Below are 14,566 nucleotides of genomic sequence, written 5' to 3' on the forward strand. Positions count from 1 at the left end.
TTACTCCTCGGCTCAAGACCTCCACTAGCTTTTCTATCTCATTCAGTGTGAATGGCAGTCCTTTTTATAATGGCCGCAAGACTCCTTATCATCTGACCTCATCTCCTATTACCCGCCTCTTCATTCATTCTGCTCTAGACATGCTGCTCTCCAGCCAGTTACTTGAACTTGCCAAGAACACTTCTCTCTCAAGGCCTTTGTCCTTGTTTTCTCTGTCTACCTCAAACACTCTTTCCCCTAATGCCAATGTGACTTGCTTCCCACCTCCTTCAGGTCTCTACTCAAATACCATCTTTACCGCAGGGCCTCCCCTGACTACTAGATAGAAAATAGCTACTTCTCTTTACTATGGCCCTTCCACCCTTTTTCTCCAAAGTGCTATGACCATGTGTATATTACATATTTGCTTATTAGCTTATTGTCCATTTTTATCTTAGAATATAAGCTCCAAGACAGCAGGGACTTAATCTATTTTGTTCACTGCTATTTCTCTAGTATCTAAAATATAGCCTAACACATTTTAAGGCACTTAATAGGTATTTATTGAAGAAATAAATATGTTCACAGAAGCTGTATTAAAACTTTTTGTTTGTATAATTTTACCCAAAACCTGAAGATGACAAAAGACCTATAGCATGAATAATTTAGAGTGTGGAGAACTCATTTGGTAACAGGTAGAAATAACTTCTAAGAGTGTCAGGTCAGTCTCCCAGGGAAAAAACTATCCCTTTACTGGTATTTTCCTATAAACACTATAAAATATTAATGTAAACATATAAACAAATCTTTCTTATACTTTTAGATACATAATCCACTTACTGGGCATCAACTTACGTTTTAAAACATGGATCACCAGACATCAGTTGCATACTGATCAAAACCTAAACATAAAAAAAGAAATACCATGATTATAAAAAATTATAAAATGCTTCCTCCACAGCACCTAGTCCAATATTTTCTATTGGGAAAGCACTGAATAAAATGATTGTTGAATTGGGTTATATCCATGAGAGGCTAAGGTAGGAGGACTGCTTGAGCCCAGGAGTTTGAGGTTATAGCGAGCTGTGATTATACCACTGCACTCCCACCTGGGCAACAGAGCAAGACTCTCTCACTATAAAAAAAAACTGGGCTATATTCAATATTAAATTACTGCTTCATATAGATTAAAATCATTTTTAACACTCAAAAACCTCAAAATTGCAAAAATCAGAATGGAAATGATAGGAAAAAAACAGTAATAATAATTCACCAGTAATAATCCTGTGGCTGTGTGGCTGTGCTAATCTATTTGTCTTTACTCCCAAATTCCTATGATGCCTAAGTGTCTGGTAAATGTTTTCCTTCAAGTTGCCAGGTTGATGCTTCAAAGGATGCTGGCTGGTGGGTTCTAAGAGTAGAAAGCTTCTGGCCTTTGTCCCAGCTTTAGATCAGAATTTAAAGCTCTTAAAAAAAAAAATCTGGAGATAAGGTCTTGCTCTGTCACCCTGAGGTACAGTGGTGCTATCACAGCTCACTGCAGTCTTGAACTCCTGGGCTCATGATCCTCCTGTATCAGCCTTGGAGTAGCTGGGACTATAGGTACATGCCATGCCTGGATAATTCTGTTCTGTCTTTTTTTTTTTTTTTTTTTTTTTTGTAGAGATGGGGTCTTGCTTATGTTGCCCATGCTGATCTTGCAACTCTTGGCCTCAAGTGATCCTACCGCCTTGGCCTCCCAAAGTGCTAGCATTATAGGTGTGAGCCGCTCTGTGCCCAGCCCAGATTTAAGGCTTTTCTAATACTTTCTGAGATGCTGCTATTCTCTAGTTTCTGACTACCTTTAACAGTCAGTCATAGGACCTCTTTATGTTCTATGGGAATAATAATGATAATGGTAATAGCAACAACATTAACAATCATGATTTGAGAATTCATTATGTGCCAGGCATAAGCTAAGTGTTTAATATGCATTATTTCCTTTAATTTTCAATATTCCTATGAGAGAGCAATATTTTAACTTCAGGGTGATTAAGTGATATTTTAAAAACTAGACAACTAGTAAAGGGCAGAGCTGAGATGTGAACCCAAGGTTGCATATACCAAAATTCTTAGTCTTAATGAATAAAAGGATATGTATATTGTTGTATGTTCTTCAGCTAATGGCTGACATGTATCTTATATAACCTTATTTCACTCCTATCTCCTCACCCCGGGACCTCCATGATTTTTCTTTTTCTCTTTAAATGCCAAATCTATCCTGCTGCACCAATTTCCTCATCATTTCTTCTTTCATAGAACCCTGAGGTCTGCTTTCCAACTCCATCAAAACTGTACTCTTGAGTATCATGGGATGTCTCAAAAAGAGATGGAGATGGCACATACAGCTTTTAAGGAACTGAACGGTGAAGCAGAACAGAGATGTGGGGCAGTAGTTGGAGAAGATGAGAAGTTGATTTTTGTCTTTTTTAAAATATATAAATATGGGAGATAGTGGAGCTGTTTCTTTATATGTTGATGAGGATGGTTCATTTGAGGTAGAGATGATGATAAAAGGAGATAATCCAAGGGGCAAAGCTCTTGGTTAGGCAAGCTTTGGATTCCAGAAGCCAAGAGGAAAGACTGACTTCTCTCAGGAAAGGGGACATGCCATCCATTTTAACAGGGGACAAAAAGGATAAGCCTGGAGAGGCAGGTAAATTCTGTGATGGGAGGATGAGGAAATCTGAGTTTAATGGCTTCTGTTTTCTCAGTAGGATAAGGCAAGGCCAGTATCTTAGAGCAAGAATAGTGTGTTGAGATATGAGGAGAAAAAAGGTATGAGACAGAATATCTAAAATTGAGAAAGGAAGCTTAAGAAGGAAGTAGAGTATGATTGCCAGATGGCAGTGAGCACGGCTTCAGTAACACCATCTAGTCTGGTTGTGTGATTTTCTTCAGCAATGCTTAGCATGCAAGGGTAGATGTTTAATAGCTGAGTTCAACAAAAGTTGGAGATTATTCAGATTATGCATTATCCCTCAATGCAGGGAGACAGGGACAGAGGAGCCAGGAGTATGTATGTATGTATGTATGTATGTATGTTTGTATGTATGTATGTATGTATGTATGAGATGAGGTTCTTACTATGTTGCCCAGACTGGTCTTGAACTCCAGGCCTCAAGGACCATGAAATTTAAGCTGGATAAAGAGGGAAGTGGAAGCAAGTCAGGGCTGATGGATAGTGGGAAAGTGGAAGGTTAAACTCAGCTAAGTGAGTAGGAGACTAAGAGGACTGAAACATAAGAGATAGTGGTAGGAGGAAAAAAATTTTAAATTGAAATTTTGGAAGGGGTGAAGTTTCTAGGGGTAAAAAGGTCTAGACGCTAGAGTGTGACCATGGAAGTAGGAACTGAGATAAGGAGAAGGAAAATGTTGCTGGAGATAGGGAGTTTAAGGAACTGAGAAACTTTAGGCTTGTAGAAGATCAGCTATCAGGAGAGAAAATATAAATAAGATAGTCTACAAGGCCAGCTCGCCTGCACAGATGATAAAACCACCGAAAAATGATGATGAATACAGAGAAAAACTGTGAGCCTGAGTCAGGAGATAGGGCATCAATGGACAGGAGAGAGAAGGTACCTAAGGGTCAGGAGATGGCAGAGATTAGGAAGCAAGAGAGAGTTATGACTGAATGGTGTGACCTTCAAAAGAGTATGTTTTTTTGTAGGACAAAGTGGGAGTGACGGTGTGGAAGAATGAATGGGAAGCCAGAAGGAAACTACTCCATAAGTTGGCTCTTAGAAATGTAAGGGTCTGAAATTAAAAAGTTATTTCAATTTCCAATGAAAACACTGTCATTCAGAGAAGAATTATCCATATTTTATATAAGAAATATGAGGAAACAGCCAGGCGCGGTGGCTCAAGCCTGTAATCCCAGCACTTTGGGAGGCCGAGGCGGGTGGATCATGAGGTCAAGAGATCGAGACCATCCTGGTCAACATGGTGAAACCCTGTCTCTACTAAAAATACAAAAAAAAAAAAAATTAGCTGGGCATGATGGCACGTGCCTGTAATTCCAGCTGCTCAGGAGGCTGAGGCAGGAGAATTGCCCGAACCCAGGAGGTGGAGGTTGCGGTGAGCTGAGATCGCGCCTTTGCACTCCAGCCTGGGTAACAAGAGCTAAACTCTGTCTCAAAAAAAAAGAAATATGAGGAAACAAGACCACTGACCAGGCAGAAGATATGCACAGTGGTCCCAGCTCTGCCACTGACTACTTTTGTGACATACTTTAGTCTCCGCTCTTCATCTATAAAATGTGAATAACAATCTATCCCCATCTATCTAACCCTGTTCATCTCGTGGAGATATGGGCAAGTGCTTTGAAAACTTTTTAGAATTATAAAACCACAAAACTCTACAATCAACATGATGTGTACAGAAGTTTATACTATGATACTTTTCTAATTTCTTCCCTGTCTTCTTTCACCATTTTCCTTCCCATATCAACTCACTGTCCCACCTTTCTTTCCTGCGCTAAATTTGTGTGAGGGCTACAAAAACCACTTTATGCATGGGACTGTATGTATATTAACCACTTTATACATTTTCATATGTTCAGAGCTTAAGATTTGCTGCAAATGAAGTTTGAAAACTGTGGGGTATAAGGTAATTCTTTTCTTCACTAACTTTTGAACATCCAGTTTTTATTCAGAATTATTTTCCTTTCTTATTAGATAACTTACCATCATGGAGTAACCTAACTGAAACACTGCAAAAGGTTTATCCAGTGGGGTTTCCTGGGTACAAAGTGCTTTACAAATATTTTCACAACTAATCTAATACTATAATTAACTCTATGAAGTATATATTCGCTCTCATTACTAGAGTACATGGCTCCTGATGGTACTTGGAAAAAGCCAGGCAGATGCCCAGAGGTGGGTTCCATGTGTCACTTCACTACAAGAGAAACCAGTGGTTTTTATGTACCTATCACAACTACTCCGTTGATCACCTTATGGGAGCTATAAATATTTTAAGGTATTCATTAATTCATCATGTTCCTTCTTCCCAATAAGCTCTTATGTTGTAGTGGTATATGTATTCCCTGAATGTTCAAAACATCAAGGAAAAACACCTTAGGACAATGAAGGTGAACATCTGTTACTTTTCCCTGCTTTTGTGATTTAGATGGAGTTTTTCCCTAGGTGATGAATACTTCAGTAGTGTGGTCAGTTTGTGATATCAGTATTGATTCACACCTTGTACTTAACAATATACACATATGCTTATTTAAGGCAGATAAGTGTATTTCTTGACAAGTAAATCCTGAAACGCGCTTACTTTAAGAATGGAATTATCCTGTCTTGTATTTTTGGTATCATAGCCTTCCAGTAAACAGCGGCGAGTGGTATTTCCTGATCCAGCAAACTCTGCCAGGTTTAGATCTGCAAAGCCCAGCTATGAAAAGAAAGAGAATTATATTAATAGACTCTCTGGTAGGCTTCTATCATATGCTCCTTAAAATAAACATTCAACCCATAACCTAGACAGGTTTTCTCCAACTTCATTTATTTGCAATTTTTGACATCTTTATACCTGTTCTATTATTTGCTTTGTGTTTTAAAATTGGTTCACCTTTTATATGAATTTATTACCTATTCTATTCTTGCCTTTAGCAACAGAATCTTTGAAATCAGATTTGATGTGGAAACTATATTTTTTCTATATACATTATAAAATGTATATTACTGTTAAAGTAAAAATAATGTATATCAAACAGCTAAAATCATTGCAAGTAGCAGTGGTATTCACACCTGGGAGAAATACTAGCAAAGCAATTGTGATAACCGGCATACACATAGAGAAGAATGATCAGACTCTCTCTCTATTCTGGGTCTGGCTCTATGCCAGGTTAACCACTGGTAAAGACAGACAGTTGCAGTTATTAAGTTTTCACTCCCCATGCAAGAACTAGAGTGACTTCAGTGAATCACTTATTTTCTTTGGTACCAGTGCCTTCTCTTTCACTACCCTCCACATTTGCTTTGCTGATCATCCTTGAACTGAATCTCTCTTCATGAAACCTAATTCTTCCCTTTCTCAGAGCTCTGCCCACATCAACCCTCTCTGCTGCTGTGCAGAAGTTCAGCTCAGACCTATTACTCCTTGTTATTACTGCTCAGGTTCAGTTTCCATTTTCTGCACCTGCCGAAGGTTGCCCTATAGTCTTTCCTCTGATGTTGTTCAACCCTGTTTCTCATTTCCAAGCAGTACAACAAATCAACCCGATTATCATTTTTTGAGCAAGCTGAGTCTATATGCCTAAGTGTATATACAGTTTTTTAAATTAACAACAAAAAATGGATGGAGCTTACGATTTATTAAGCATATTTCCATAAATATATAATAAAAAGTATTATACATTTCAAAAACTGCTGTGATTCTAAGTTGTTTGCTTTAAGGTTTTAAAACACATATAAATGCACATATAAATGGCATTCGAGATGAAGTTTTTAATTGCAGGCTGGGGCATTATTTTAATAGCTTTTAATTGGTACAAAAAGAATGAAGACTAAGAACACAGCAGTTGAAGGGCCACAAGCCCCAAATGCAATAAGTCAGACAAACATCAAGCAACAGTAACATCCACCTAATTTTCACATAGTTACTCTAGCCTTATTGCCTCTCTTCGAGGGGAAAAAGATCAGCAGAAAAAGCCGGGATATGTCCAGGATAGAACCATATCCAACTGAGCATGTGAAGACTCACATGACAGATCACACATTATCAGTGCACCCTGTTTCATACTTATCCTTCTCTTTGACCCTCCAACACTGCTTTCTAATCCTCACTCTCTGCTGATGACCTTGGAAAATAAAAGCAATTAAAAGAGCACTTAACTTCCATAAGCTTTTATGGCCAGTGACATCTTCTCACCTACCCGCATCTGTGCCCACATATTTGCTTTCCCACTTACAGTACTGTTGGAGGCCAACGGCTCTCCTCTTGCCCACCCAAGTTAATCACTTCAGTTATTCTTGCAGCTCTTGTACATTCCAAAATTTCCCTTCTTTACTGGATCATTCCCCACAGCACATAAACATGCTGGATTTTCTCCTACTTTAATGAACCAAAGAAAACAAAACAAAACCCTTACCCTATATCTCTCTCCAGGCTATTGAACCATTTTTCTGGCCCTCTTTACAGCAAAACTTCTTAAAAGAGTTTTTTGGTTTTTTTTAAAATTTAAGTTCAGAGTTACATGTGCGGGATGTGCAGGTTTGTCACATAGGTAAATGTGTGCCATGACTTATTGCACCTATCAACCCATCACCTAGGTATTAAGCCCAGCATGCATTAGCTATTTTTCCTGATGCTCTTGTTCCCTACGTCCTCTCCTGACAGGCCCAGGTGTGTGCTGATCCCCTCCCTGAGTTCATGTTATCACATTGTTCAGCTCCCACGTATAAGTGAGAACATGCCGTGTTTGGTTTTTGTTCTTGCATTAGTTTGCTGAGGAGAATGGATTCCAGCTCCATCCATGTCCCTGAAAGGACATGATCTCATTCCTCTTGAAAGGGTTTTCTATGTGGTCTCCTATTCCTCTGTCTCCTGTCCCTGGCTATCTGGCCAGCTTCATTTCCTCCTTCTCCTCATTTACTCTGGCAGCCACACTGTCCTGTTTCTTGAAAATGCCAAGATCACTTCAAGGCCTTCTGCACTTACTGCTCTTTTGCTGGAAATGCTGTCTCTTAGATTTTCTTATAGCTTTCTCTTTTACTCCATTCAGGTCAATGTTCAAAAGTCATCTCTCTAAAGGGGCCTTCCCTGGCCATCCTCTATCACATCCCTCTTCCGTCCCTCATCCTGTAGTTACCGCCTTCCACCCCTTACCTGCTCTATTTTTCTCCTTAGTAGTTATCACATCATGTGCACATATATTTCATATTTGCTTATTGTTTGTCCCTCCAACAACCCCCACTCCCATTAGTATGTAAGCTCCACAAATGCAGAGGGTTTTGTCTCTCTGGTTCACTGCTCTATCTCCAGTACTTAGAATAGTACCAGGAACAATTCCTGCCCTTAACACATATTTGTTGAATAAAAGAATAGCCCATCTACTGTTGTAATGCTGATATATTACAATGTCAATAAGTTAAAAAGGGGAGAATCTGATCAGTGCCTCTTATGACTGCATGTTTATGTTCTCCCAAAATTCATATGTTGAAATCCTAACCCCTAAAAGGGTGGTATTAGGTGGCAGGACCTCTAGCGGATAATTAGGACATGAGAGTGAAGTCCTCAAGAATGAATAAATGCTCTTTTAAAAGACATATGAGAGCTTGGTTCCTTTTCTCTGCTCTCTGCCATTTGAGGACACCATGAGATGACAGCCGTCTGCAAAGCAGAAAGCAGGCCCTTACCAGACTGGATCCACCAGCACCTTTTCCTGGACTTCCCAGCCTCCAGAACTGTGAGAAATAAATGTTTAAATCACCTACTCTATGGTAATTTGCTATAGCATCCCAAATTAAGACAGCCCCTATTTAGAAAATATACTAAAATGTGAGGCATGTCAACGTGATGTTTTAGGCTGAAAGTTACTAATGAGTGAGGTCAATATTACCAAGCATCTTTTATATGACAGGCCCAGCTGTAGACACTAGGTAACAGTGATTAACAGGACACCTACTCTGCCTTTAAAGAGCTTACATTATAGTGAAGAACCAGAAAGTCTGCGTTTCCTTATGATTTTTTCTTTGGTTTCACTAAGTAACTGTTTCATGAAATAGCACATATACATAAATATTAGCTGTTTGTCATAGATATTAATTCATTCATGAAATAATCTTCAGCATCTACATTTCAGGTGACATGGAAGTCATTCCTACTCTTATAGTTTAATAGAGGAGGACAGAAAAGTGAACAAATTCCTCAATGCAGTGTGAAAGTGCTGTGATTGAGGAAGACACAGTTACAAGAAAGAGAGGAAAAGAAAAGTTCTCAGGGGGTAGGGATGACTAAGATGAGTCTTTAATGAGATACATGAGTCAACAGGATAAGAGGAGGGAGAAACATAAGGCATGGCAGGAAAAAACATCAAGTTACAAAGCAAAAGGCTAACATAGCTTGGGCTACTTGAGGAAGTTTATGAGGACGGTATGCGTGAGGTATAAGGATGAGTATATGAGTGTGCATGTGTGTGTGTACGTGTGTGGTGTGTGTGTGTGTTCACGTGCAAATGACAGTAGAGATGACAAGATGTGTCTTACCTGCCAGGTTAAAAAATGTTCCTTTTCCTTTATAAGCAATGAATAGCTGCTAAAGGACAAAAAGTGGGGAAATGCTATGATCATGGTTTAATTTTAGAAAGATTACTTTGGCAACAATATGGAGGATGGAGGAGATAATAGAGGCAGAGAGACTAGATAGAAGACCACTGCAGGCTGTAAATAAAAAATAATGAAGGCATCACCTGAGGCAGTGGCCTTGGGAATGCAGAGAAGGTATGGTTTCAAGAGCTTTTTAGAGGGGAAAAGTCAAGAGGCTTGGTCAACTACAGCAGACCTTGTTATCTGAGCCCACAATCGATGCCCTGCTATTCCTTGACAGTGAAGCCTTGATTTATTTTATTATTTATTGAATGATTGATTGATTGAGACAGGGTCTCACCATGTTGTCCAGGATGGTCACCAATGCCTAGGCTCAAGTGATCCTCCCACGTTGGCCTTCCAAAGTGCTGGGATTACAGGCATAAGCCACCATTCCCAGCCTCAAAACTCTGGTTTTATTTAGGTGTCCAGTCTCAGTTCATCCATGTGCACAAGAAAGGAAACCCAAACCTTAGCTCATTGTTAGATTGTGATTAGTTTAAGCTAACCATGACAATCCATTCCTATTGCCTACAACTAGTTTAATCCAGCTCTGGCCAATGAAAGGTACAGGGAAATCCTCTGAGGGTCATTTAGGAAATGTTTCCTCACTCAAAAAAATGTAATACAGTGGGAAGTAGCTGAATTTTGTCATATGTGAATGTGCTGAATTAAACTTAAGCAGCCAGCCACCTGGTGTCCGGGAGGGAAGTGGGCCAGGAACAAAGTCATCACAAAGAAAATAGCAGAATGGAAAGAGAAAAATAATAGGGGTTCTTGATGATGTTCTTCAGTCAGTGGATTAACCAGTTCTAGAATGAGTCTATTTCACAGCTCCTTGTTCTGTAACATTAAAAAAAATCTCCAGTTGAGGAAGGTTTTCTATTACTTCAACAAAGAACATCCTGACCTTGCCACCAATTAGATTTAGGGTGTTTGGTAGATATGGAGGTTAAAACTAGTGTACAGGGGCCAGGCATAGTGGTTCATCCCTGTAATCCCCGTACTTTGGGAGGCCAAGGCAGGAGGATCACTTGAGGCAAGGAGTTTGAGACCAGCCTGGGTAATATAGCAAGACCTCATCTCTACAAAAACAAAAAACAAACTTAAAAAAGTTAGGAAATAAAGACTAGTGTACAATCTCTTGGTTCAGGTGACTGGACTGACAGAGGCACCATTCACAGGGACTGCAGATAAAAGAGGACTATGTGAGTTTCTGGTAGTGTTGTTACTAATTCCTTCCAGTCAGCAAAATGGTGAGCACATTCACCAGTAATTCCACATAGCTAGTACAAGTAAAAACCAGCAGTACTGACCATGTTTATACAGAGTGCTAAGACAGCATAAGGTGAGGCCCTTCGAATCATCACGTGCTATGACTTAATATAACCCAGAGTTCATCCTCTAGCAGGGAGGCTGAATCTAAAGAATAACATCCCATAATCAGCATTTAGAAATAATACGCCTATAATTTACTGTTAGATCCAACTGTTCAATCTCCAAGTTGCTTTATATAAAAAGAGCCAAGCTTGAACAGATATTAGAAGTGTAAACCATTTAATTTTTAAGCCTATAAATAGCAATAAGCAACACTTCAGTTTCCAACACAGTTAAAGAACATCTGCTTACCTTTGCATAAGCTTTTCCACCTTTTAATTCCTGCCAGAGACAGAAAACACTATAAAGATACCATATAATTAAAGATTTAAAATTAACTATATGTCAAATAATTCTGAAGTAGACATATATATGTTGGCAAATATCATAGATAGTAAATTCTGATGATCTTAAATCTAACTATTTAGACTCCCACAATCCCCCCAAATGACCAGAACTTTTATTTAGCATTTAACTTTAATATAAATGAGACAAATGGTGAGAACATAAGCTAATATTTTGTTTATTGCTGAAGAAGAAATGGTCAAAAAGTGTTATGGACTCACTGCAAAAACTGAATCACCAAAGAAAGGTTAAATTATTTACTCAGTTAAGCACACTAATATAGTACAGAAAAATTTCAACAAGACTTGAAACCACACCCCAGGGACAACCAGCTTTTATGAATCATTGAAGAGTTACTTTATGCGTATAAAAGCATATGTTTAGTATAGTACAAATCCTCTGACCTAATGTGAACAAGACTGGCCAAAGTGGAAAATAATAAAAAATAATAGATAGATGTCTTTTTTAACTTAAAATATGTAACTGTATATTAAATTGCCATATCTTTAGATTTGTCTTCATACACTTGTAAGAATTAAATATAAAACACTTAGAACAATACCTAGCATATGGTATGTGTTTGTATACATGTATTTGGTGAATGTAAATATGTTAAGAAACAATCTATGATAAATTCCATTATCATCCATGAGTATTTGCTGTTCCTCCCCTTCCCTGCTTCAGATTCCAGGTGTGGCCATGCCACTAGATCTACCCCATGACAAAGGATCACATTTTTATTAGGTCACTGTCATATTCCTTAATAGTGTCCTTCCTTAAGCAAAGAAAACAATTTTTTTTCCAGATGATCCTTATTTCTGCTAGTTCTTTTCTTTGCTCCCCTCTATAGCCAAATTCATCAAAAGACTTATCTATATTTGCTACAACCTACTCTCTATTCAACCCACTCCAATTGGGCTTTAATCCTTATTTCCCTCTGTAATAGTTCTTTTTCATTTTTTATTTCTTAGATACAGGGTCTCTGTCAACCAGGCTAGAGTGCAGTGGCATGATCATAGCTCACTGAAACCTCAGACTCCTGGGCTCAGGAGATCCTCCTACCTCAGCCTTCTGAGTAGCTAAAACTACAGGTGCATGCCACCACACCCAGCTAATTTTTTTTTTTTTTTTTTTTTTTTTTTTTTTTAGAAACAGGGTCTCACCATGTTGCCTAGTTTTGTCTTGAACTTCTGGCCTTAAGCAACCCTGACTCCTCAGCCTCCCAAATTGCTAGGATTACAGGTGTGAACCACTGTGCTCGGCCCTCTGCAATAGCTCTTAAGATTATCAAGCTAAGGCTCCCTGTTTTCATCTTATTTTTATTTATTTATTTATTTATTTATTTATTTTTATTTTTTGAGACGGAGTGTCACTCTTGTTACCCAGGCTGGAGTGCAATGGCGCGATCTCGGCTCACCGCAACCTCTGCCTCCTGGGTTCAGGCAATTCTCCTGCCTCAGCCTCCTGAGTAGCTGGGATTACAGGCACGTGCCACCATGCCCAGCTAATTTTTTGTATTTTTTTAGTAGAGACGGGGTTTCACCATGTTGACCAGGATGGTCTAGATCTCTTGACCTCGTGATTCACCCGCCTCAGCCTCCCAAAGTGCTGGGATTACAGGCTTGAGCCACCGCGCCCGGCGTTTTCATCTTATTTAACATCTCAGTAGTAAGTTACATGGTTGGCCACTCCACCTCCTTCCTTGCATCATTTTTTTTTGCTAAACTTCCATGGTACCACAATTGCCTGGTTTTATTCCTACGTCACTGGCAACTCCTCACTCCCTTTTCCTGGACCTATTCCTTCATTCAACCTCTTCAGAAAGAATGCTAGTCATATCCCAATTATCCATTCCTCCCCTCCATAGTAACAGAATCCTCTATTTTTAGTTGGGCATCTCGCTGCACAATCATAACCATTTCTATGTTGTAACTCTATGCCAAAACATAAGCACTTCTCCCTTCAACTATCACAAACCACCTAAGTGGTCTCTGCAATTCATCCAACACAGCAGCAAAAGTGATCTGACAAAAGATGATGTCTCTCCTTATTAAAATCCTCCAATACTTTCAATTATAATTAATCTAAACTCTTCATAACGCCTGGCCTGATCTAGTGGATCCAATCCTATTACCAAGAACTTTCCCTCTCTGTTTCCCATGCCGCAGTCAGGCTGGTCTTGTCATTTAAACACGCCACACTTGACTGCATGGGGTTCACAGTACTTCTGAATCTATGGTTTGATATCTTTGATCAGTTTTAGAAGATTCTCAGCCACACTCGTCTCTCCTCCTAGGGCTTATACAGTTAGACCTTTCTACTGTCTCCTACATGTCTTACCTTCTTTCCTGTCTATTCCACCCTTGTTTTCTCTGTGATTTAGGCTGAATATTTTCTTCTGCCTTGTTTTCCAATTTACCAATGCTCTCTTCAGTTATGGTAAACCTGCAGTTATTTCATTTACTTAGCTTTAAATTTTAGTTAATGTACTTCTCAGTTTTAGAATTTGCTTTTTTTTTTTTTTTAACAATTTTTAGTTCTCTGATGAAATTCTCTATCTTGTTCACTAATAATAGTTACTATAAAAGTCTGTCTTTGATCTTTCCGAAATCTGTATCTTCTGTGGGTCTCTTTTTATCATATACTTTTCCTTTTGATTTTTGGTCATGCAGTCATGTCTCTTCATATGCTTGATAACTGTGTATGAAAACTTGAAGAAATAATTTGAGATTCAGAGTGATGTGATATAGGAAAAGACATATATTTGCTTTTGGTGAGTAGTAAGGAAGAGGTAGATCACCTTCATCCAAGAAGGGGTTCTTTCCCTAGACCTTTATATGGTTGCCTCCTCTTCAAATGTTACCTTTCAGAGAAGTCTTCACTGACTCCTGCCCCAGTTCTCTAAAATAATCTCCTTTGCCCAAGCTATTCTCCATTACCTAATTGTTTCCTACACATAACACTTATCATGACCTCAAATAATCTTATTTGGCTACATGTTTACAGTCTCTGTCTTTCCTATCACACCTCCCCCAGCTCCAACCAGAAAGTAAAGTCTTTGGGGGCAGGAACTCATTCCAGTTCACCACTGTCCTCCCAGTACCTGGAATAGTACCTGCTGACTGGTCACTGATTACTGCCCTGTGTCCTAGGCAACAAAGCACACTATCAAACTTTATTATCTTTGTCAACTTTATTGGTAAAAAATGGTATCTTAGGCCGGGCGCGGTGGCTCAAGCCTGTAATCCCAGCACTTTGGGAGGCCGAGGCGGGTGGATCACAAGGTCAAGAGATCGAGACCATCCTGGTCAACATGGTGAAACCCCGTCTCTACTAAAAATACAAAAAAATTAGCTGGGCATGGTGGCATGTGCCTGTAATCCCAGCTACTCAGGAGGCTGAGGCAGGAGAATTGCCTGAACCCAGGAGGCGGAGGTTGCGGTGAGCCGAGATCGCGCCATTGCACTCCAGTCTGGGTAACAAGAACGAAACTTCGTCTCAAAAAAAAAAAA

The 14,566-nt window shown here is 39.2% G+C and overlaps 1 protein-coding gene across 2 annotated transcripts in view; it reads right to left on the minus strand.

Annotated features, from left to right (window-relative positions):
- EEIG2 (EEIG family member 2) overlaps positions 1 to 14,566 on the minus strand; it is a 69,766-nt gene that overhangs the window by 22,916 nt on the left and 32,284 nt on the right. Inside the window, exons 3-5 of one of the 2 annotated variants that reach the window (XM_003933383.4) lie at positions 10,962 to 10,991; positions 5,302 to 5,418; positions 835 to 881 (exon numbers count right to left, since the gene is read on the minus strand). In XM_003933383.4, coding sequence (XP_003933432.1) covers positions 835 to 881; positions 5,302 to 5,418; positions 10,962 to 10,991 — 194 coding nt within the window. The remainder of the gene's footprint in view (positions 1 to 834; positions 882 to 5,301; positions 5,419 to 10,961; positions 10,992 to 14,566) is intronic. The other variant, XM_039460760.2, reaches the window with a different exon arrangement.

The sequence above is a fragment of the Saimiri boliviensis genome, chromosome 11 (assembly GCF_048565385.1).
Source record: "Saimiri boliviensis isolate mSaiBol1 chromosome 11, mSaiBol1.pri, whole genome shotgun sequence".
In the NCBI taxonomy this organism is placed as follows: domain Eukaryota; kingdom Metazoa; phylum Chordata; class Mammalia; order Primates; family Cebidae; genus Saimiri; species Saimiri boliviensis.